This window comes from Rana temporaria, chromosome 4, assembly GCF_905171775.1.
Source record: "Rana temporaria chromosome 4, aRanTem1.1, whole genome shotgun sequence".
NCBI lineage: Eukaryota > Metazoa > Chordata > Amphibia > Anura > Ranidae > Rana > Rana temporaria.
This window is the reverse complement of record NC_053492.1, coordinates 36,168,267-36,192,811: the sequence shown is the minus strand read 5'-3', so window position 1 is coordinate 36,192,811 and position 24,545 is coordinate 36,168,267. Positions and strand designations below refer to the sequence as shown.

The window sequence follows — 24,545 nt, the reverse complement described above, 5'->3', positions numbered from 1 at the left end:
CCAGATAAAAGCAAGCACAGGAAGCCTCAGGGCCACAGTTTGGAGACCATTGATATAGAGCATGGTGATTCAACCAGTAATCTCACTGTATTTGCTTCTCTGGCTTTTGGGACATTTTTGCATTGTCATAAAATAGGCTTAGAATTGTCTGTTTCATATGAAATTCTTCTACTCTTTCCCCAAAGTTGTGAGGGGGTCTACCGGTTTAAAAAATGTACTTGTTTAATTCAAAGAGATTTAAATATTCCCTGTAATAGTACATAGATCCCTCCAAGTTTGTTTAGCTTGATGTCACTTCAATGGGTTTTTTTTTCTTCATTGGCCAATCTTCATCTAAGAAGCTGACTCAAAATGTATTTTAAGAACCAATACTGAAACATGCAAAACGTTTTTTTTATAATGTTCAGCATGAAAACAAAAACTTTGTCCATACTGTTTAAGAAGCACTGACACAAAAAAAAGCAATATACCTGAGTGTTCTGACATGAGATAAAAGACACAAGTGACTCCATTCTATAAGTTCCATAGCAATGGTGGAGGAGACCTGTACATCCTGTCAGCCAAAGAGTAAGGACTTATTCCCCAACTCAGAGCCATCAATGGTGGACTCTGGGGCAGTAAAATACAATGGTGGATGGTCATAGGTATAAAGAAAGTTATATTTAGTAGAGTCTGAGTGTTTAGAGCACAGCCCCGTCTACATCAAGTAATTGGACACAAAATCAAAAATGTTCACATCATGTACAATGGGTAAAAGAGTGGAGGGGCTTTGACCCCCTTACAACACAAAACACCACTGATAATTGAGATTACTGTAAGCGAGAAGAATCAGAGGAGGCTCTGATAAGGTTACATACTCTAAAAAATATCAGCATAAAAGGACAAGGCCTCTGACTCTCTCTTGAGGCTCAGGTGCCTTCTCCTGAACTCTAAAATTCTACAATCCCAGGTTTAGTGAGTCTGAAAACCAAAAAGAAACACTGGCTCCCCTTCTGAAGTTGGGGGTAGCCAGCGTCTGCTGAAGACTTGTGTATAAATAGTTGTAAAAAATGCAGCTTGGGTTGTTTGCGGTTCGGGGATGACTAAAAACATGGCTGATCCTCTCGCCAATGGTGCTTGAGGGCTGATATCGCCTGAGTAGCTCTGATGGAAGCTCTGGTAAAAGTAAGCACCACGGGAATACAGTAACTGGATGTCATTCTTGACAGCTGGCACCAGAGCTGGTCCTTAGTGGTGTAACTATTACACCTTCTGTAGACTGATGGTGTAATATTAGCTACCACCAGCAAAGACTACATGATCCGCTGCCTTACATTGTGCCACAGGCTTGCAAACCTGAATTAAACATCTGCATTTATTGCATAGTTTGGAGACACTTGAACATACAGGCCAGAGACGGCAAAGTTGGCATCTTATTAGCCATGGCGTCAGCTTGGCAGCTCACCAGAATCTCCTGGACTGAGAATGGAAGGAATGTTGGCGCCAGTAAAGTGTGAGCTTGTTGGCAATAAGGCACCATATACAGCTTGTACCTAACATGGAGCTGGTAAGAGATAATCTGAAAATGATTCAGTTCACTATACTGGCAGCCATACTATCTGATGCCTAACCTTGAGCTAGTACTTCAAAGTGGCACTACCAGCTGTAAATGGCAGGAATGCTTAAAAAGAGCCAGTCCACCAACAAAAAAAAAAAATGATATTTCAGTAATGGTGAGAGGAAGTTGGGTTGAACCACCCAATTCTGTTCTTTGTCTTCTGGAATCTCTCTCCCACTTATGTTTTTCTAACACAAGAAAAATCTGATGGTTAATGGCCAAGACAGGCTGGTGGTCATAGAAATTGTGTAAGATCTGATGGTTAATGGCCCTGCTAGATAATATCATTTTCCACCAGATACTGAAATATCACTTTTTAAGCAGAGTGGCCACCTAAAACACAATACATGAATGGAATATGAAATAGCACCAGTTTTTCAGCTAGACAGACAGAGGTATTAATGAAATGTAAGGCTGTTTCTTGTAAAGCACCATGGAAATGGCGGGCAAAGGATATCTTCTCTGCCCTATCCTAAATACAGCTCTGCATGATGGGGTGTGTTGGGGGTTCATATGCTCTACTTTTAGGAGGGCAGTCTAAACAAAACTACAAGTTTCCTTTTGTTGGAGAGACAGAACCACAAACTACTTTCAGGAAATATTTTACCAATGGAGTCCGCAAAATTTACAATAGTTTGTCAGCTGAATCGACAATCCAAAACTTTAATATCAGTTTTTAATGGAGATTACTTTTAAAGTACCGTAATCTTTTCCTGTGTCTATGCAGAGCAGAGTAGCAGGATGATTTACTCATCCCCTGCCCCCACCCCAGCAGCATGTACTACTGGTTCCACACTGCTCCATACAGTCATTAGGACCAGGGACAGAAAGCCCTGTGCAAGACTCAAACAAACTTGTTGGATCTCACACATGGCTATGCACTCCCCCCACTCATGTGACAGTGCTGGGCCAATCACAAGACACCAACACTGACACATAGGTGATGGGGAGGAAATCACATACTACCCTATACCCAAAGGTACCAGGTATTTTACTTTGTTCCTATGGCCTAACATAGTGTCAGCAGAGCAAGGAAATGTAAATACATGCTGCTGAAAAAGAGGGGGTGATGGAGAACCTTGGCCCCCCCGATGTTTTGGAACTACATTTCTCTTGATGCTCATCTACACTGCAGAGTGCATGGGCATCATGGGAAAAGTAGTTCCAAAACATCTGGGGTGCCAACGTTCGCCATCACTGGGGGTAGCTAACTGAACCTTTTACTTTGCTATTCATAGACATAGCAAGGAGTCACTTTAAATACCAGTTTTAGTTGGAATTATCTTTTAATCATTAAAGCATGTCCATCTGTAGCTCCTGGGGTACTAAGGGGTTGTAGCTCCATGCTGCCCGGACCGTGGCAAATCATCTAAGGTTCGCTTACCTTCTGTGCCCTGGAGGAAAAGTTTGGGGTATGGACATTGTCCTGAACACAATACACTAACTGCATTAGGGAATTTTATTGTCTGTGATGACATTGTATCTCTTGTCTTAGAAGCTCCAGAGGATCTCCCTGTGTTTTTAGGCACGTGTCTTGTATAGAAGCACCAGGTCATTGCACAAGTTCGAAGGGGTAACAAGTTCTCCGCACAGCGTTTCGCTAAGGCACCATGGATGCCAATGTTTTTAATCATCCCACTTTTGGAAAGCACCATGTGAAGTTGTTGTACAGTAGTAGTAAGTAGTACCATGATTTGTGTATGTCATCTCTGCAAGTACGCGCACATGTTCAGTTATAATCACACAATTTAACCTAGTGAGACAGGCAAACATGGCCGCCTCTTTTGCACCATCGGCTAAACTGCTTCAGGATGCGCCAGACTTGTTCCAGCAACAGCCATGAAATTCAACATGGATGCCTGTAGAGAAAAAGGCTACTGTTTATGTATGTTAGGAGTGGGACTTATACAGCAGGACTAATATTCCAATGTGTTTTTGATGATTATAGGTGAGGCCTGTTAACCCTTCCAGTGGCTGTTATTGGTCAAGAAGACAGCAAACTGAGGAAGATCAAATAACATAATAAGATATAAGCACCGTTATAGGACCTTAAAGTCCACCGGAAGCCAGAGGAATATGGGACACCAGGCCGCAATCAGTGTTGGGGCTATATAAATCCTGTATAATCTTAATACAGAATAGGATGGCATGCACGCACTTGCAGAGTTTATATATCCTGTGATTCCACATACAGTATATCTGTAAACAGTGTTAGAGGTCTGAGCTGTTTGCAAAAACTGCTTTATCCTGGCCATGAGGCACGGGGCACCTGAAATACTGTAAAAAAAAAAAAAATATTGGGTAATTTTTGCCAAAATTGTAACAATTATCCTGCATGAAAACATCTAAAATTAAAATCTGTATTCTTTTCTTTTTTTCTACTCATCGCTTGAAATGTTGAACCAGACTATGAAAACACAGACATCGTATGACGACATCGGGAGGCTACGTCTGCTAAAGTGCACCTGTGTCCGCTTAGAAGACGCGGCCTCGGTGTGCTAGAGAAGGAAAGTCTCAGGTTACACAATGTGCGACTCACGTAGACCACCATACTTGTGCTGCTAGGTACGTTTGGGTTTCCTGTCCGCGAGCTGTGGCTCTGCGGTCTGGTTTGCATTGCGCTGTAGTTTTGACTTAACCCTCTTTGCAGCCACTTATTCCAGGCACCCCTCGGCAGGAAAGCGGGTAAAGCACATTAAAAGACCTAGAAAACTAAACATGAACATCTAAAACGCTTAGCACCGGGGCAGAAGAAAACAAAAATATATATATAAAAAAAAACAACAAAACTAGGGGGAACTTAAGAGCCCTCCAATGACTGGTGAACCCTGTAGTTCCTCAGCTCGAGGTTGCCCGACCCTGCCCTAAACTGCACTAAAATTTAAAACCGGAACCTGCGCACGCATCTTGGTGACGTCTTAAATAAGATCTACAGGCTCCTATGTTACTAAAACATGGGGCTGTGGGGGGGTTAAAATATTCCCCCCTCCCCCTACAAAATATCAAAGTAAAAACTTAAAAAAATAAACTTAGACGTATGTAAAGGAGAGTGTAACATGGAACAAGAAGTTACGTAGAAGTGTCCATTCGGATATCAGACTCTCCCAGCCGCTCCTGGTCGCTGGTGGTACGGTTTTTACCACCGGGTGATTGATTCTTTCCCAGTTTTCAATCCGTCCTCTGGTAGAGCTGTGAGACTTGGTGAGGATTGGTAAAGGTTCTGGGGAGCTGGAAGGTTGGGGTGGGGTAGGTGGGAGGAGAGGGTGATCAGCTTCAGGTCCCTTTTACCTTGTGAGTTAAACGCAGGCAAAAAATTCCTTTAGAGGGGCGAAGAGGTGACGGATGACAGGGACGCTCCAGGATCTTCCCAGAAGCCTTTGTCTGGCTAAACGGCTCATGTTAGAAACATCTGTGTAGTGGACTGGGAAGCCAAAGACCCTGCATAGAAGGCAAGTAGGTGAATTACTGTAACAAAAACTGTGCTTAAAGGGGTTCTCTGCTTACAATCTCAACATTAAAATATTTCTAAAGCCAAAACTTTTTCAGAGTAGGAGAGGGTTAAAACTGATGCTCATATTTATGCCATCTGTGGCTCATTAGGCAGATTTGCACTCACTTCCTGTCCTGCAGACTTAACAGTCTCTCCAATGCAAATGAAATCCCCTCTTAAGCTAGGTTCACAACTATGGGTGTGGTTGTGGGTCCCGCACCCGCCACCAAATCGTGCTGCTCTTAAGAGATGTGCGGGGCTGCCATTCATTCTGAATGACACCGCTACGCATCTCAGCACGCAGCACGTTTGCAGGTACTGCAGGGAATCCACATGGTAAAAAAGATCACACGATTTCCCTGCGGCTGTGTTTTTGAACAGGTGCATGCACATTTTTTTTGTTGCAGAAATGCAGGCACAGCAGCCCATTCATTTGAATTAGCTGCTGTTCTCGCTCCAACATGGGCCCCAAAAAAACACTAAGGTATGCACCTAGCCTTGGGCCCCTTTACACACGGGGTGGGCTCTGCTGGAGTCCGCCTGCTCAGCATGGAATCTCTCCTCTGATCCCCACTGAACAGGAGGATGGCTGGTCCATCCATGTCTGCACCACTTATGCAGAGCGGACACAGACACAGCCTGCTCTCCTCTATGGGTCGTAGGATGTAAACGGACCACCTGTCCACTTATACCGGACTACCATCTGGTCCAATTCGTCAGACGGATGTCTGTTTTTAGCAGATAGGATCAGATTGGAAGTCACAGCTCCTTAGAGGAGACTGGAGGGTCTGATCGGGTCCACCTTAAAAACTGACAGGCAGACCTGATCAGTCCGCCCTTGTGAAAGGGCCCTTAGACATCTCTCACAATGTCCCCATTATTACATTTCTGTTCTGGTGGCAATTCAAAATATTGGATTTACCATCACTATCATTCCTTGGGACACTGGAGATCAGGACAATTAGGGAGATTAAATCTCCATAGAGGGAACACAGGCAGCAATAAAAACCTGGCAAAGGTTCTAACCCTCACAGATATGTTCACCTGAAATATTGACTTCAGCTTTATTTCAGATGAACCTGTCTGGTAAGAAAAGAATCTTGCTGAAAATTTCCTGCAAGAGAAGAGCTCACCTCTCTAGTGGCCCATGTCTTATACAATCTCTCCAGCACTGAAATGGAAGGAAGACTGAAGATACGGGCAACAGAAGAGGAGAGTATAAGAGCTTTTCTCTAGTAGGGAACTCTAATGCCGCGTACACACGATCGGATATTCTGACATCAAAACCATGGATTTTTTTTCCGGTGGTTGTTCACTCAAACTTGTGTTGCATACACACGGTCATACACATGTCAGAAATTTCAATCGCCAAGAACGTGGTGACGTACAAAACACTACGACGAGCCGAGAAAAATTAGGTTCAATGATTCCGAGCATGCGTAGGATTTTTGTGCGTTGAATTGCATACACACGATCGGAATTTCCAACTAGAACTTTTGTTGTCGAAGAACAATAGAGAACCAGCTCTCAAACATTTGTTGTCGGAAATTCCGACAGCAAATGTCCGATGGAGCGTACACACGGTCGGAATTTTCCGACAACAAGCTCACATCAAACATTTGTTGTCGGAATGTCTGATCGTGTGTACACGGCATTAGAAGGATTATTCTGTAAACTCACAGGGTCATTTTAACTTAACAATTTTCATTATCAATAGGTTTGACTTACTAAAGGCAAATCAACTGTGAAGTTGCTCTAGAGCTTAGTAAATGGGGTAATGCTTAATTTTACAAAGAATACCCACATGCAAGGAAAAAAAAAAAACAGAATTTGCTTGCATATGGCTTCCCCTCATTTACTAAGCTTTGGAGTAACGGCATTTGCAGAGTGCGAGTGCACAGTCTATATGCGTTTAGTAAATCAACCCCAATGTTTGGAACAAGGCAATATTACTGTTAGGGTGAAGTGGGGCAAAAGGAACCTAAAATCCTCCACTGAATCAGTGAGCACCACAGTAACACCTTCATAGAACACACAATGGGGTGGATTTACTAAAACTGGAGAGTGCAAAATCTGGCGCAGCTGTGCATAGAAACCAATCAGCATCCAGTTTTTTTTTTTTGTCAAAGCTTAATTGAACAAGCTGAAGTCAGAAGCTGATTGGCTACTATGCAGAGCTGCACCAGATTTTGCACTCTCCAGTTTTAGTAAATCAACCCCATTACCTATATGTCTCATTAACCTCCCTGGCGGTATGATTCTGTCTGGAATTACGTACCAAAAGCGGTACAATTATTTGCAAGGAAATTTGGCGTTTTATATTGTAGGCCTGTGATTTTTAGGAATAACTCACTTAAATCTGACCAAACAAGAATCTAATAGGCATCCCGGGTATGAAATTTTTTTAAAAACAAAATTATAAATTATAATATAATAAATAATTATAAATAATTATAACAAATAATAATATAATTCTAATAAAAATTATTCAATAATGTAATCAAATCAAAATCACTGAAATTTGCTCAGTTGCAAAATTGTCGCTGTCATTATTTATTTATTTTTATGACAAATTTCCCCACAAATCGCTATCGCACAATTCTGCAAGTGATTTTAATTTATTATCGCTGTTTTCTAGCTGATCTAAAACCATTTTTGACATAAAGGGACACTTTTGGTTGCTATGGACAATCTACAGTTTGCAGGGAGAAAGAACCGTTTTTATTATATAAAATGACATGTAGGACACTGGACAGACCACTAGGGACAAGGGGGGTGTGTTTTTTTTACATACAGTACTGTAATCTATAAGATTACAGTATACTGTATGTAATGTGTTTGTTTAAGTTTTTGAATTTGGCGCCGATCTCCGCTCCCGTGCGTCGTAACATCGCAGGGAACGGAGATCGGCGGCACAGGAGGACGCTGTGTGAATCGAGCGAGGTCCCGCTCGCTCACACAGCGCGGTGACATCGCTGGATCCAGGACAAGGTAAGCCAGCGCACGCTGCAGGCTCTGCATAGCTTACCCCGAGCGTGACTCGGGGTTACCGATTTCAGCATAAAAAACCCACCCCGAGTCACGCTCGGGGATACCGCCAGGAGGGTTAAATTACAAATCCAAAAAATAAGACTATTCCTCATTTTATGATCATGGACATGGTTCTGGATGCATGGCTGGCCCAGGGTCATGATTTGTACGGCTTCACCATGACCATGGACACATAGGAAAACAAAAACTCCTTATAAAGACAAAATTCACAACCCAACTGGCAGCTGGATTCATTATGCTGCAGGAATTTATCTGACATTAGGGAGATTTTTAGCAAATGTTTATACCACATGCACCCACCCCCACCCAAGGTGCTTCTTCTGAAGTCTGAGAAATCCCAGCTAGCCTCCATCCCTATGGCTTGCACAGTACATTTTATTCACACTCACCGTTCCATCTCGGTGCACCAGAGAATGTCTTCCTTCTCGTTCATGAAGACAGGGAAGTGTTGGTCTTTGCCCTGCTTGATGGAGTTGGACCTAGTGGTGATGGTTCGGACTTTGCTAAACTGAAGCAGAGAGTTTGGCATTATTGAATCAAAATGAACTCCGAACTTCATGATAAATCATTGGTTTGTTACAAATCTTTATATAGAATTGAGAAGCTAAGCTGAATGCTTGACCGGGATGTCAATATAACCTACAGTATATGTGTTAGGAAGACCTCTATATATGTTGGGAAGAGTTGTAAAGTCAGAAGATTTTATATCTTATGCATTCTATGCATTAAGTTAAAAAGCCTTCTGTGTGTAGCAGCCTCCCTAGCGCTCCCTAACACTTACCTGAGGTCCCTCTCTGTCCAGCGATGTCCATGAGTGACTCAGCCATCTGAGATTCTCCCTCCTGATTGGCTGAGACACAGCACCATTGGATGTCATTGCTGTCAATCAAAGTCAGCTAGCCAATCGATGGAGAGAGGGGGCGGGGCCGGTGCTCCGTGTCTGAATGGATACGGAGCTGTGACTCGGCTCGGGTGCCCTCATAGCAAGCTGCTTGCTATGGGGCAATAAACAGGGGGGAGGGGCCAGGAGCACCGAAGAGGGACCCGAGAAGAGGAGGATCAGGGCTGCTCTGTGCAAATCTACTACACAGAGCAGGTAAGTATGACATGTTTGTTATTTTTACAGGAAAAAATCAAGACTTTACAATCGCTTTAACCCTCTTCCTGCCCCTAACCTTAACGGAAACCTGTGCTCTACCCAAGCAGGGCAAAGCCAAAGGTATACTCTAATGTTGGCTCCTAGGTTTAGTTCTCAATTCTGATAGCTATGCCTGCTTTAATAACATCATGTAGGCAGGGTAAAGGTTCAGTACTGTGTACATCTGACATGAATTCAGTTCGGGAGTCACACGGCCTGAATCAGGTCACCAGGCTAATGAGGTCAGCAGAGTCTTTATAAGTGACTGAAGATACTTCTACAAGGCAAAGCTGCTGAATGTTATGTCACCACAACACGTTTTCTTCAAGAGGAGGCCTGAACTGGAGGTCCTCGTGACCTGATTTTTACAGTTACAGGTAAAATTGTGTATGGTTTTGCAAATCCTGTTCACCTGACATTTGTTTTAACCACTTGACCAGGCCACTTTTTGGCGATATGGCACTGTGTTACTCTAACTGACAATTGCGCAGTCGTGCGACACTGTACCCAAACAAAATGAATGTAATTTTTTCCTACAAATAAAGCTGTCTTTTGGTGGTAATTGTTTCACACTGCGTTTTTTTTGCGCCATAAGCAAAAAAAAAAAACACAATAAAAAAAAAAATATATATATATATTTATATAGATTTTTCCTTTTTGCCATAAAAACATATCTAATAAAAAAAGTTGAATTTTTATTTTTTTTTTAATAAATTTAGGCCAATATTATGTATTCTGCTACAAGATTTTGGTAAAAAAAATCCCAATAAGCGTATATTGATTGGTTTACACAAACATTATAGCGTCTACAAGCTATGGGATATTTTTTTTTATACTAGTAATGGCGGCCTATCAGCGACTCTTTGCAGGAAACAGTGACACTATTACAGTGATCAGTGCTAAAAATATGCAATGTCACCATACTAATGAAACTGGCTGGGAAGGGGTTAAACATCTAGGGTGATCAAAGGGTTAACTGTGTACCTAACCAATGTTTTTGTGTACATGGTGTGCTGCTTTTACTAGAGAAAGAGATTGATTCTAGTCTCTGCTTTGCAGAGACTTAGGCCCCGTACACACGATAGAATCCATCCGCAGATAAATCCCAGCAAATGGGTTTCTGCGTATAGATCCTATGGTGTGTACACGCCAGCGGATCTGTTTCCGCGGAGAAATCTCCTCTGGGATGGATTTCCAGCAGATCGGATATTTGCTGTGATGCACAACAAATCCATCTGCTGGAATCCATTCCAACGGATGGATCCGCTCGTCTGTACAGACTTACCGGATCCATTCGTCCAAAGGGATTCCCCGCACGCGTCGTAATGATTTGACGCATGCGTGGAATTCCTTATATGACAGCGTCGCGCCCGTCGCCGCGTCATAATCGCGGCGACGGCGCGACACGTCATCGCCAGAGGATTTCCGAGCGGATTTCAATGCGATGGTGTGTACACTCCATCGCATCGAAATCTGCGGAAATCTTTGAGAGGATTTATCCGTGGAAACGGTCCGCTGGACCGTATCGGCGGATAAATTCTCTCGTGTGTATGGGGCCTTAGGATTGTCCCATTGCCCCTGTCAAAACTCAAGCCCTGTACACATGGGCCAGAATCTCGTCAGGAAAAAACCCTCATTTTTCCTGACGAGATTCTTGGCAAGAATCTCTTGCCGCCTGGGGGTACAGACTCTCCTTTCAAAAGAACCGTGGTTCTCTTGAAAGGCAAGAACGTGGTGACGTCATCGTTTATGACAAGCATGCGCTCGTCACATTCGATGCCGTCGCCGCCATCTTGCTGCACCCTACCTATGCCTAGGAAGCTACCGCGCATGCGTCAAAGTCATTTCGAGCTTGCGCGGGTTTCCACGGCGACAGGTAAGTATACACACTCTCGGGTTTCTCGGCAGGAAAACACTGTCGAGAATCACTACGAGAAAATAGAGAGCAGGTTCTCTATTTTTGTCGTCGAGATTTTAGGCAGTTTTTTTGACGAGAAACCTGAAAGCCTCGTACACACGCTCGATTTACTCGGCAAGAAAGCTCTGCCAGCAGTTTTCTTGCTGGTTCTTGCCGAGCGTGTGTACAAGGTTTATGATATGCCTTGTTTACATACATATTTCTGTTCTGTGTGTCTCAATAATGATGGTGGGTGTCGGGAAAATATTGAGTCTCCGGGACCCGCACATGAACTTCTGCACAACTCAACTAATTTATAATTATGTTAGTACAGATTTGGTCTCAGACCATGCATTGGCCTTCTTTCCCCCTGGATGATTTCTACATATGGGGATTGCACAACTTTGGTGTGCCAACCAAGTGTACGAACAACTTTATTTGCACTAACATACATTTTTTCAGAACAAGCTTTTGAGGTATGTCCCCTTCTTCAAGGTCCAAGCATGTCCTGAAAATGAGTAAACTTGTAGAGAGCTGCTGTTGAAATAGCTCTTTCACAATACACGTGTAGTATGGGTTTGTTGGTTTAATGCTTTAGCTATCCTCCTTTTGCCTCCCTTATGTTTGCATTCACTTTAACTCTATCCAATTCATGCATATTTTCTCTTTAGCTCAGCACTGATATTATTTTACTCTCTACATATTTACTCCTGCACATAAACCAATACTCCCCTTCAGGCTCATTAATGTGGAATAGTAAACATTTAGAGAGCTACTGCTAATGAATTGGTTCTGTCACAATACACGTGGAATATGGGTTTGTCCGTTTACTTACCTGATCTTCCATTTGCCTCTCTGGTGTTCGCATTCACTTACTTCACTTATACATTTTTCACCACTGTATGCATTATAGAGGCAGGTTAGGGTTTACGAAGGGTCTACCATTATGAAGTAGGTTTGTTTTTGAGTGTTTTTTTTGGGCGAGGCTGTATTGTTTGTACTTTTATATACTCCATTATTTTTTTGTACATTTTGTAAATACATTTTTGATAATTGCTAGGCAACAACTTGTTTTAGGAGTGAAAATGGATGAAATGAGATCTCTCACCTTTGCTATTCTGCCATGCTCCAGGCAGTCTTGTAGATCGAGTCGGTCATTCACCATGGACGCCAGAGGTCTGGTTAAAAGACAAAAAAGCGCAATCAGTCTAGAGACATATACTGCTTGGGTATGACAGGACACAGCCATGTGTACAGCAATACAGTTTATACATGGAACGCAATACATCTTAACAAGCCTTTTTTTATTTTAAAAGTATGGGATAGTTTAAAACACAATGTCCCGTTTCAGGTTGAACAAAATAAACCACAATAGGTAAGAAAGAGACCAGAGACATCAACGCCAATTTATCCTGGTGAAAAAACAGGAAAGGTTCCTTGCAGGAAAGCACTGCCAACTCTGAGACCCTGCAAGCTGAGGCAATTGAACCAAAAAGACAACCTTGTGAATAGGTTGAAAGCGCTTACACCTTCTCACATTCCAGCTCCGCCAGGTGCTCAGACCTACAGGCCGCCGAAGCCTCAGGTAAAACGAATCACAAGAGGAGAAATTGGCACTAGGAATGGCATCCAACAATGGTTATCCTTTATTGCAAAAACATGTATAACAGCTGTAAAACAGCCAATGCAGTTAGTCATGACTAAGGCCTGGCAGCCAAAACACGTGGGCTGTTTTACAGCTGTTATACATGTTTTTGCAATAAAGGATAACCATTGTTGGGTCCAACTTCTCCTCTTGTGATTCGAAAAAGACAATCTTGAACATAAGAAGCAGCAAGAAAAACTCTCAAAATGAAGTCTGCAAAACAGACAAGACGGAGTTTAGGTCCCACAAAAACAAGGGGGTACCCTGCACGGAGCAGAACAATCCATGTGACACCCTGCTGCACAAAGGCTTTTACCAAGGAATGAGATGCAATAGGTCTCTGAAACAGAACAACCAAGGCTGATATCTGTCCCATAATGGTACTTAAAGTTACACCAGACCGGAGAAAATCCGAAAAGCAACCCACAACATACTGACACATACAAGCCTCATACCAGGGGAAACACTTTCCATGTACAGTGGTTCATCTTTCAGAGGGTCGACTTTCTTGCCATAAGGAGAGTAGGAATTACAGATTAGAAACACCCCTCAGAACTTGAGATTCAAAAGCCATGCCATCAAAGCCAGGGACTGTAAAGCAGGATGGAGGATCAAACCCTGTGGAAGCAAATCTGGCTGATCTGGAAGAGCCCACGACTAATCTGTTAAGAGATTTACAAGATCTGCATACCATTCTTCCACATTTACCCTGTGCAACAGACGAGGAAGAATCTGTAGTGGAGAGAAGGCATTGATCAGGGATGCCATGGAGTCTCCAAGGACACTGGGCAAACGCCTGACGATCCCTGGTTCAGTTTGTAGTTGAATGTGGGAGCCAAGAGATCCACATCTGGCATCCCCAAGCGCAGACAAAACTCTGTGAACATCCCCTGATGAAGGGACCATTAAAGGATTTCTGATGTTTGTCTCATAAACAGAGGCTATTGAGCTGAAGAGCTCTGGAGTTAAACTGGGTATTGGGGAACAGATCAAACTGTCCCCTATATCATCTTCCCCAGTACCTTCATGCCAAATCAAGTCACTTTCCAACAACCTCTGGGACTCCTACCTAGAATCAAAGAGACAGGCATTTCTACTACAGAAGCAGTATCTTTACCTGTGCTGTGCCAAGGACTAAGCCTGGGTACTACAGACCATGTGTGAGAATTATGTCTGACTTCTGAAGGTCTGACACCTGACCCAACCAAACCTTTCAGTCTAGTTGTTCATCCAGGTACCCCTCAATGGAAATATATATTGGTCCTTAACAACTACAGAACTTGAGCCAATACCTTTGTAAACACATGGACAGGCCGAAAGACAATGCCACAGACTGGTAGTGGTGATCCTCTTCTGTGAATTGCATTGGTGAGGCTGAAAAATGGGAATACGTAATGTATGTAGGAATCCTTGATAACCACTGATGGCAAGAGGTCCTCCTGATGAAGTGAAGCCATTACCAACTGGGTGGACTCCGTCTTTTGTTTCTAAACCTTGAGGTCCAGGATAGGCTGAACATCTCGTTTTTGGCTTAGAAAGTGAATAGAAGCCGTGAGACCTCTCCACCTCTGGTATGGGTGCAATGAACCTTCGGAACAGCATAGACAACCACTTTTTCTGGGATGCATTAAGGTGAAAAAAATACCTTTACAACCCCTTTAAAACCTCTGCCAAGTGTTTACTGCTACCTGGGCCCCATTAGAGAGATTTACCCTCACTTCTTGTTTGGGCAACAATGTTTTATTCAACAGGAAGTGAGTGGAACTCTTCTACAACGGTACAACAATAAAAAGGCTAGAAACCCAGCGTTTTCTTTATTTCTATCTGTGTCCCTGTTTTTTCTCACTTCCTAACTGATGAAACCTTTGTCAACAGGACAGGAAAAGAGGGAAAAGGTCTCTAATGGAGCCTTGTATAACAGCGGCTCAGCTCACTTTATTAATTAGTACACAACAAACAATACCCAGTGACTGTGTTCAATTTAAAAGGAACAATCAATGAGTTCTGTAATACCCAATGCAGTCAGATCTAGAAAGCTTTTTATGGCGCTCCGCCATTTTTGACACGTTATTCTGTACAGCCTCCTTCTCTGACAGACAGATAGGTGTTTAGAACCAAGGAGCACCCCGGCCTTCATTTTCAGAGGTGTATGAATCAGAAGCACTCAGTAGGGAGTGTTCCTTGTATCGGTTTATATGCAACATTTTTATGTTTGGCTGCTGCACCTGTTTTTATCAGAAGGCATTACAGAGCTAATAGTATTATGCATTAAGTATTATAAAACATGTATATTTCCGGCTCAGAAGGCTTTAGACATTGACACCATGTTTTTAGAGCAGGACAGACAGACATTTTTTCCTCCTTGTTTGTTAGGACTAACCTGTTCATACCGGGAAGGTTACCCCAGAAGTAACGGGCCCTGTGTGCGGCTGAAACATCCCTTGCATCGATCATAACTGGGTTAGACTGAAAGAGAAATGAGAAATGGCACCTTCAGAGATCACCCTTGACAAACACAAATTCACTGAAGCCTTAAAGTGGACCCTATATAAAAATATAAAGTATAATTAGCTTAGCTTGGAGACCCCCCCCCCCCCCACCATGTAAAAATGCAGACTTAAATGTAACAACAAGGCCAAATATTATGGGCCAGATCCTCAGAGTGAGGATCTACTGATACGCCGGCGTACTTTCAAATTACTTGCGTCGTATCTTTAGTTTGAATCCTCAAACCAAGATACAAAGGCATCTGGGTTCGATCCGACAGGCGTACGGCTTCGTACGCCTTCGGATCGTAGATGCAATACTTCGGCGTCCGCTGGGTGGAGTTCGCGTCGGGTATGCAAATGAGCTATTTCCGTCGATCCACGAACGTACGCGCGGCCGTCGCATTCTCTTACGTCGTCTCTAGTCGGCTGTTTTTTTTTTTGCGTAAGTCGTCCGTGAATCGGAATGTACGTAAGTCCCGTCTAAGTTAAAAAAAAAGACGTCCTAGCGACGTCATTTAGCGCAATGCACGGCAGGAAATTTCGGGACGGCGCATGCGCAGTTCATTCGGCGCGGGGACGCGCTTCATTTAAATGAAACACGCCCCCTACCCGCCCAATTTGAAATCCGCCGCCAGAAATACACTACGCCGCCGTAACTTACGGCGCAAAATCTTTGAGGATTGTAAAAAACAACAGGTAATGTACGGCGGCGTAGTGTATCTCTGATACGCTGTGCCGATCCATTTCTATGTGGATCTGGCCCTATAGGTTTAAAGGGGTTGTAAAGGTACAATTTTCCCCCCCTTAATAGCTTCCTTTACCTTAGTGCAGTCCTCCTTCACTTACCTCATCCTTCCATTTTGCTTTTAAATGTCCTTATTTCTTCTAAAAAAATCCTCACTTCCTGTTCTCCTGTCTGTAACTCCACACAGTAATGTGAGGCTTTCTCCCTGGTGTGAAGAGTCGTGCTCGCCCCCACCTTTGGGCTACAGGAGAGTCAGGACGCCCACTAACACACAGCTCCTTTCTCTATCTGCAACGTAGAAAGCGTCCTGACTCTCCTGTAGTCCAAGGGAGGGGGCGAGCACCACACTGCACACCAGGGAGAAAGCCTTGCATTACTGTGTGTAGTTACAGGCTGAATAACAGGAAGTGAGGATTTCTCAGAAGAAATAAGGACATTTAAAAGCAAAATGGAAGGATGAGGTAAGTGAAGGAGGACTGCACTAAGGTAAAGGAAGCTGTTTAGGAAAAAAAAATGTACCTTTACAACCCCTTTAAATATGTGTTTCTGTGTGGTAAGTTGTCTCTTGATTAGTCTGGCAAAGACACTGCAGAAAACCTTTTATAAAGCATCTAGAGCCCCCACCAATGAACCTCTGGCTCTTACCTCTAGGAAGCGAGAAATGTCCCTTTTGTCGCTAATGCCCATGGCCACCACATTCTCGAACAACCAGAAGAATGGCCGGTCCTCTCCTTCCTTCGGCCGCGCTTCGTGCAGCAAGCGGTAGAACTCAAAGAAGAGGCGTCCGGTGCCCTCTGCAGGAGAGAGAGAGGGTCTCTGTCACTAGGTTAGATGGAGGTCATGGCTAGAACATGCTGAAGTCAATGCAAAGGGATTTCTTCTGTGCTCTCTATATCTACCTATATGAAATGCTGAGGCCAAAAATAACTGACCATGTCTATGATGACCATTGGGTAGGACTGTATCACATCCTTTCTTTAGAATGCAAAGGGGATAAAGGCTTTTGGTTGTGAATCAGACCTATACTTAAAGCGGATCTAAACTGCAATTGAGCATCACAAACCAAAAACGCTATTTCATTCATTTTTAATAGTCAAAGCAAATTTCCCCATCCATGCATGTCTCCATACTTTAATTTGGTGAGAAATCTCTTTGAAAAACACCCCAAGCATTTCTGGACGTGGCCATGTTGAGGAAGGGCAAATGATTAACCACTTGCTGACGGCCGTACGACTTTGTACGGCCGCAGCGCGGCTCCCAATCTCTAACAGGCCGTCTTTTTACGGCCTCCCCTTTGCACGTTCCCCGCGCGCGCTCCCGAGCGCGCAGCGGGGAACTGCTGTGCTGGCCGTGTCCCTTGGACACAGCCAGTCACAGATCGCCGTGAACGGCCAATCGGAGCGGCCGTTTCCTAGGCGATCTGTGCGGCCAATGAGAGATGATCTCATATGTTTACATATGAGATCATCTCTCATTCCCGGCTCTCACAGACAGCGGTGCTGTCAGGGGAGAGAGGAGACGGATCTGTGTCTCTCGTACATAGACACAGATCGGTCACCCCCCCCAGTCACCCCCCTTCCCCCACAGTTAAAACACTAATTAGGGTACACATTTAACCCCTTCCTCACCCCCTAGTGTTAACCCCTTCCCTGACAGTCACATTTATACAGTAATTAGTGCATATTTATAGCACTGATTGCAGTATAAATGTGAATGGCGCCAAAAATGTGTCAAAAGTGTCCGATGTGTCCGCCATAACGTTGCAGTCCCAATAAAAATCGCAGATCGCCGCCATTTCTAGTAAAAAAAAAAAAATAATAATAATTCTGTCCCTTATTTTGTAGGCGCTATAACTTTTGCGCAAACCAGTCGCTTATTGCGATTTTTTTTTTTTTTTTTACTAAAAATATGTAGAATACGTATCGGTCTAGACTGAGTATAAAAAAAAAACGTAAAAAAAAAATTGAGCTATTTATTATAGCAACAAGTAAAAAATTTATTTTTTTTTTTCAAAATTGTCGCTCTATTTTTGTTTATAGCGCAAAAAATAAAAACCGCAGAGGTGATCAAATACCACCAAAAGAAAGCTCTATTTGTGGGGAAAAAAGGACGTTAATTTTGTTTGGGAGCCACGTCGCACGACCGCGCAATTGTCAGTTAAAGCGACGCAGTGCCGAATCGCAAAAAGTCCTCTGGTCAGGAAGGGGTTTAAGTGCCCAGTAAGGAAGTGGTTAATGTAGCATTTACTTCCTGCCCTAGCTCAAGTATGCATGCAGGAGAGTGTGCTTATCTAAGAAAACCCCTCCTTCTCTCCGGAAGACTCCTGACATATATGACATAATTTGCCTAGGCAGGAAACCAGGAAGAAATGTAAACAAAACAAGTAATTGTGATATACTTTCCTATCTATTTACTAATGCTACAGGATAAGGATTAAAAAAAATCAATGTTGATTGGGTGAGTGAAGTACAACTTTAAAGAGACCCTGTCACCACCTGCTACATTAAAAAGTAAACGCATGCAAGCAATCTGTATATTACAGAAGCTTTGCCCGCTGCAGGATATTAGTGTCACAATTCTGCCCGAAAATCGTCACATCCTACAATGCTGGGTCATAAGACTACAGCATAAACAGTCTTATGATGTAAGGGCTGGGGGGATTGAGTGTCTAGGGCTGTAGGTAGCCCAGAAGTCTTACTATCTGATGTATCAATTATCTGACAAAACGTCATCTCTAAAATCTCTTCCTGGGCATGTCAAATTGCTGTAATAGTTAAAGCTCCTGTAAATATACTAAATACAAATTACCTGCCTTTGTTTAATTGTTAGTATAGCATGTGATGACAGGGCCTCTTTAAATCGAAAGTTTGGCTAAAGCCCTCTACACACGATCGGATATCGGATGGAATCTAATCCGATGGATTTTTTAGTCGGATATCCGATAAAGCTGACTTTCATCAGTCTTGTCTACACACCATCAGTCAAAAATCCGACCGTGTCTAACGCGGTGACGTAAAACACAACGACGTGCTGAGAAAAATGAAGTTCAATGCTTTCGAGCATGCGTCGACTTGATTCTGAGCATGCGTGGATTTTTGACCGATGGACTTTCACACAGACGATCGTTTTTTTTATCCATAGGAAAATTTTAAAACAGGTTCTATTTTTTTTTTTACCGATGGAAAGCAAACCGATGGGGCCCGCACAGGATCAGTTTGTCTGATGAAAACGGTCCATCGGTCTGTTTTCATCAGACAAACCGATCGTGTGTACAGGGCTTAAGAGGGATCATTAGCACAGTTCGATGTGACAAAGTGAGTGCGCTTTCAGCATACAAATCCCGGCTTAGTGGTTAGCACTTCTAATTTGAAGCACTACGGCCCTTAGTGAAAATCCTGACTAAGACGCTATCTGCTTGGAGTTTGTGTGTTTTCCCTGTGCTTGCGTGGGGGTACTTTCATTTCCTCCCACATTCAAATAGCATGCTGGTAGGTTATTTGCCTCTTGTCTAAACTGTCCCTTAGGCCGCGTACACACGATTAGTCTAAACCGATGAAAACGGACTGAAGGACCGCTTCATCAGTCCAAACCGACCGTGTGTGGGCCCCATCGGTCAGTTATCCTTCGGTCCAAAAATGTAGAACTTACTGTAAAATTCAACCCGATGGACGCCTAACCGATAGGTCAAAACCGATGGTTAGTACGCAAAAGCATCGGTTAAAAAGCCGCGCATGCTCAGAATCAAGTCAACGCATGGTTGAAAGTATTGAACTTAATTTTTCTCTGCACTTTGTTGTGTTTTATGTCACCGCGTTGGACTCGATCATTTTGTTAACTGATGGTGTGTAGGCATATCGGACCATCAGTCAGCTTCATCAGTTAAGCGATGAGAACGGTCCTTTGGACTTTTCTTATCGGATGGACTGATCTTGTGTACAGGGATTTAGTATATGTGTAAGTGTATGTTTGCATGTGAGTTAGGGGACCCTAGATTGTGTGCTCCTTGTAGGCAAGGACTGATGTGAATGTATAATATGTAAAATGCTGTGTAAACTGCCAGCACTATACAAATGTCTGAAATAAATAAATTGTAACAGAAGTAGCACTGCACTTCCACAAGTGACCCTGCCAGGTCTCTTGTCTCACAGGAGCCAATCAGGAGCTTTACATCATTAGGGGCATATCTTGCCCACTTCTGCCTCTGATGACTAAATTAGGGTGCATGCACCCGCACTCCAATTACATGTGCAAGTGATCAGGTCTGGATGCAGGGCAATTACATGCGAGTGGCCACAAAAAGCTGCGAGAACCGACAGCTTCCTATTGCTTTCAATGGGGCTCCCTCTAGCAGCATTTCGCAGGATCCCCCGTTGGGGTTCTTGCATGTAATCAGAGTTTGGGTGCATACAGTGATGGTGTCATTAGGGGACAGGATATAGGAATAATAAGAGCTGCCTGTTGATAGCTCACACCTTTCCCAATATGGGAGCCTCCTGACAGACACACAGCACTGTAGAATGAAAGTAATGGGCCTGGGCAAAAGAGCAGCTGCACAATGCCCGCTGTCAGTGCTGTATGACTTGCAGATGTCTTACATTGTCTGATGGATAAGGTTACCCGATAACTTTCACGTAGACAGACTGTTTTGGGTTATTTCCACTAAAAGTGTATATTTTGGCCTAGTTTTATGAAAAAAAAAAAAAAAATTTATTTGCAAAGCTTTATAATATAAACTTAATGAAAAGTGTTTTTTTTTTTTCAAAATAGTTGGTATTTTTTCATTTATATAGCAAAAAAATTAAATACCACCAAAAAAAAGCTCTGTCTCAAAAGAATGACAATAATTTACTTTGGTTAGTGTTGCATGCCTCAGTAAAGCCTCGTACACACGACCGAGGAACTCGGCGGGCGAAACACATCGTTTTGCTCGTCGAGTTCCTTGTTAGGCTGTCGAGAAACTCGACAAGCCAATTTCCTCCATTCCCGTCAAGGAAATAGAGAACATGCTCTCTTTTTGGCTCGTCGAGTTTCTCGACAGTTTCCTCGAGGAAAATGTACACACGACCGGTTTCCTCTGCAAAAAAATATCTCCCAGCAAGTTTCTTGCTGGTTTTTGCCGAGAAACTCAGTCGTGTGTACGAGGCCTAATTGTCACTTAAAAGCCTCATACACACGTTTGGATTTTCTGCGGACAAAGTGTAGGACTTTTGTCCAAAGGCCATGAACTTGTATTGCATACAAACGGCATAGAATTGTCGGCCAACAAATACAAAACTACATGTTTTTTTCAGCTCTTTAGCGCTACCCTTCGGGCAACTTCTGCTAATGTTGTGTTATGGTGAGCATTGCATGTACACACGCTCGGAAAATCTGACAACACACAATTGTTGGCGGAAAATTTTAAAGCATGCTATCCAACATTTGTCCGCGGAAAATCCAACAACAATTGTCCAATGGAGCGTACAAACGGTCGGATTTTCCGACAACAGCCTGTCATCACACAATTCCCATCGGAAAATCTGATTGTGTGTAGGAGGCTAAAGTGTGACAGTGCCGAAAGCTGAAAATTGGCCTGGACTGAAAGGGGGTGAAAATGTCCGGAATTGAAGTGGTTAAATAGCAGGCATAAAGATAACCTTCAATCTACATGTGCTTTGTTAAAGTAAATCTGTAATAGAAGAAATAGGCTGCCATTGCTCACCTCTTCTGACAGGAAACTTTCTTGGCTCCCTTGGCTTTGATGGAGAGACTAGAAATAGAAAGAGCTGCTCATGATTTCTCACCCCTTTACTAATATGGCAGCCTCCTGATGGACACTGACCTCTGACTCACTAACCCAGAACAAGTTTACAGATCAGGAAACATAAGGGAAAACAACTGAAGCCCTTATCTGCATACTTTGTTCTAGGTCACTGATGCAAAGCACTAAAGCTAAAAGATTGGTATGACAGCCAGGCAACTAGTATTATCAGGATAGACCCATTCAAAGCAAAGTTTTAGTTTGATACAAAGAGATTACACCAATAAAGCAATAGGCTGCATGGGATTCCCCTAACAGATTAATAACAATAATAGTAATAAAATAACAATACAGTTATGTATTTTAATTGCTGTACAGAAAAATATATAACAAAAAGATAAAGACAACCCAATATAATAATGCTACAACACTGCTCATTTCACTGTCAGGAATCCCTCTAAACATGATATGACTGCTGGCAACTGTGATCCAAGTGAACCTGTAAGGCCTCGTACACACGACCGAGAATCTCTTCGTAAAAGAAACGTAGTTTTCCTCGACGAGGTTCTTGTCAGGCTTGTCGAGAATCTTGTCAAGCTTTCTTTGCGTACACACTGTCAAGACAAAATCTCGTCGTTCTCAAACGCGGTGACGTACAACGGCACTATAAAGGGGAAGTTCGATTCCACTGGCGCCACCCTTGGGGCTGCTTTTGCTAATCTCATGTTACTGCGTGTTAAGTAAAAGTTTGGTGAGAGACGATTTGCGCTTTTCAGTCAGTTACAGCGTGACAAATGTGCTATCTCCATTACAAACGCTACTTTTACCGAAGGTGCGCTCCCGTCTCATACTTTATTCTGAGCATGCGCGGGTTTCTAAGCATACACACAAACGTGTTTCTCGTCATAAACCAGCCCGACGAGAAACACGACGAGAAAATGAAGACTCCCGACGAGAAAAAAGAGTTCTGATCCACGACAGTTTTCTCGACGAAAAACATACACACAACCTTTTTTCTCTGCAAAAATGCTCTGCCAGCATTTTTCTAGATGGAGTTTGCAGAGGAAAACGGCCGTGTGTACAAGGCCTAAGGCCTCGTACACACGACCGGGTTTCTCGGCAAAAAACAACAAGAAAACTGCTTCTTGCCGAGATTCCCGTTCGTGTGTACGAGGCATTCAGGTTTCTCGTCTGGAAATCAGGTAAGAATCTTGACGAGAAAAAAAAGAGAACCTGCTCTCTTTTTTCTCGTCGAGATTCTCATTTGCCTGTTTCCAGACGAGAAACCCAAGAGTGTGTATACCTGTCGCCGTGGAAACCCAAAATGACTCTGACGCATGCGCGGTAGCTTCCATGGCATAGGTAGGGTGAAGCAAGATGGCGGTGACGGCATCCAATGTGACGAGCGCAAGCTCGTCATACGCGATGACGTCACCGCATTCTTTCCTTTCAAGAGAACCGTAGTTCTGAGTTTCTTGCCAAAGATTCTCGGACGTGTGTATGAGGCCTAAGTGTGCCTATTATATAAGATGGCCAAGGCTGTCTGACTGCTGGAAGTGGTGTTAGCTCCAGGGCAGAGCATGCCTCTTCAGTGTTACAAGGTCACATGGTCTACCCCAGAACTAACTCTGCCACTGGAAGTAAGGAGATGGCATCCTTGGCTGTGCCAGCAAGCAAGCCCCTTCAGCTGCACTATGATGGACCCACCCACTATTATATTTACCTATCATTTTCAGCCAAGAGTAAAGAGAACTATTCAGTACTTCTGGGTATGGGGGGAGCATGTGACTACCTTCCTTTCAACTTTTGTGACAGTAAAAAACCTTGGTATTCAGACGCCAGCCCATCTAACGGGGTAAGCGGGAGAGTCCTGTGTAAAATCTAACCAGGATCAACTCTGAGCTTAAACAAGGCTGCTCTACCTCTGAGAAGTGAGGTTGAGTATAATCAACTGAGGGGGGGCTAGGGGTAAGTTTACTGGATTAAGTGGTACAAATTGCAGAGATTCTGTAAAGATTTACATAAGGTGTGTTGGGTGGGATTTGCTAAAACTGGAAAGTGCAAAATCTGGTGCAGCTCTGCATAGAAACCAATCAGCTTCCAGGTTTTATTGCCAAAGCTTAATTGAACAAGCTGACGTTAGAAGCTGATTGGCTACCATGCACAGCTGCACCAGATTTTGCAATTTACATTTTTTGTAAATAAACCACATTGTCTCTTCTCATAAGAGGATATGCTCAAGTTCTAAGCTATACCCCTCATCCAGCAGCACTGAGCACCAACATACCGAACAGACCTTTCCGAGCTGGGTTCACGATGGAAAGATCGTTACATGGGCTTCCCCCGATCACTAAGTCAAATGGACCCCATTCCTGAATCTGGAGACAAAAAGAGAGAGAGAGGGAATTATTACCAGATGAAGGACAATCCCTGCAGAGCACACAAAGATATCAAGACAAATACATAGGCAAACGTCTGTGGACATTAGACCATCACACATATATAAGCTTGTTGGACATCCCAATCCAAACCCCCCTCACACATACATGTTACACCTATACCAGCCTCCACTCCTCTGGGCAGGGTTTGGAGTGTGCGCTTGTTTAGGCAAAAGAGCATTTGGGAGATCAGGTACGAATGAGATGACCTGGCTCCAGTTTTTCAGTAGGGTTGAGGTCAGGCCACTTGAGTTCCTCCACACTAAACTCATCAAACAATGTCTTTATGGACCAGGCTCTGTACACAAGGGGACA

At 43.3% G+C, this 24,545-nt stretch overlaps 1 protein-coding gene across 6 annotated transcripts in view; it reads right to left on the bottom strand.

Moving 5' to 3' along the window:
* Positions 1 to 3,038: 3,038 nt before the first annotated feature.
* The window catches only part of LOC120936119 (DNA (cytosine-5)-methyltransferase 3A-like), a 337,730-nt gene continuing 316,223 nt past the window's right edge, over positions 3,039 to 24,545 (bottom strand). For 4 of the 6 annotated variants that reach the window (XM_040348239.1, XM_040348243.1, XM_040348241.1 and 1 more), the window contains 7 exons: positions 24,080 to 24,170; positions 21,754 to 21,801; positions 16,698 to 16,846; positions 15,199 to 15,284; positions 12,282 to 12,351; positions 8,528 to 8,646; positions 3,039 to 5,035 (listed from right to left, as the gene is read on the bottom strand). In XM_040348239.1, the coding sequence (XP_040204173.1) occupies positions 4,894 to 5,035; positions 8,528 to 8,646; positions 12,282 to 12,351; positions 15,199 to 15,284; positions 16,698 to 16,846; positions 21,754 to 21,801; positions 24,080 to 24,170 (705 nt within the window). In that variant the 3' untranslated portion in view covers positions 3,039 to 4,893. The remainder of the gene's footprint in view (positions 5,036 to 8,527; positions 8,647 to 12,281; positions 12,352 to 15,198; positions 15,285 to 16,697; positions 16,847 to 21,753; positions 21,802 to 24,079; positions 24,171 to 24,545) is intronic. The other 2 variants (XM_040348244.1, XM_040348245.1) reach the window with 1 other exon arrangement.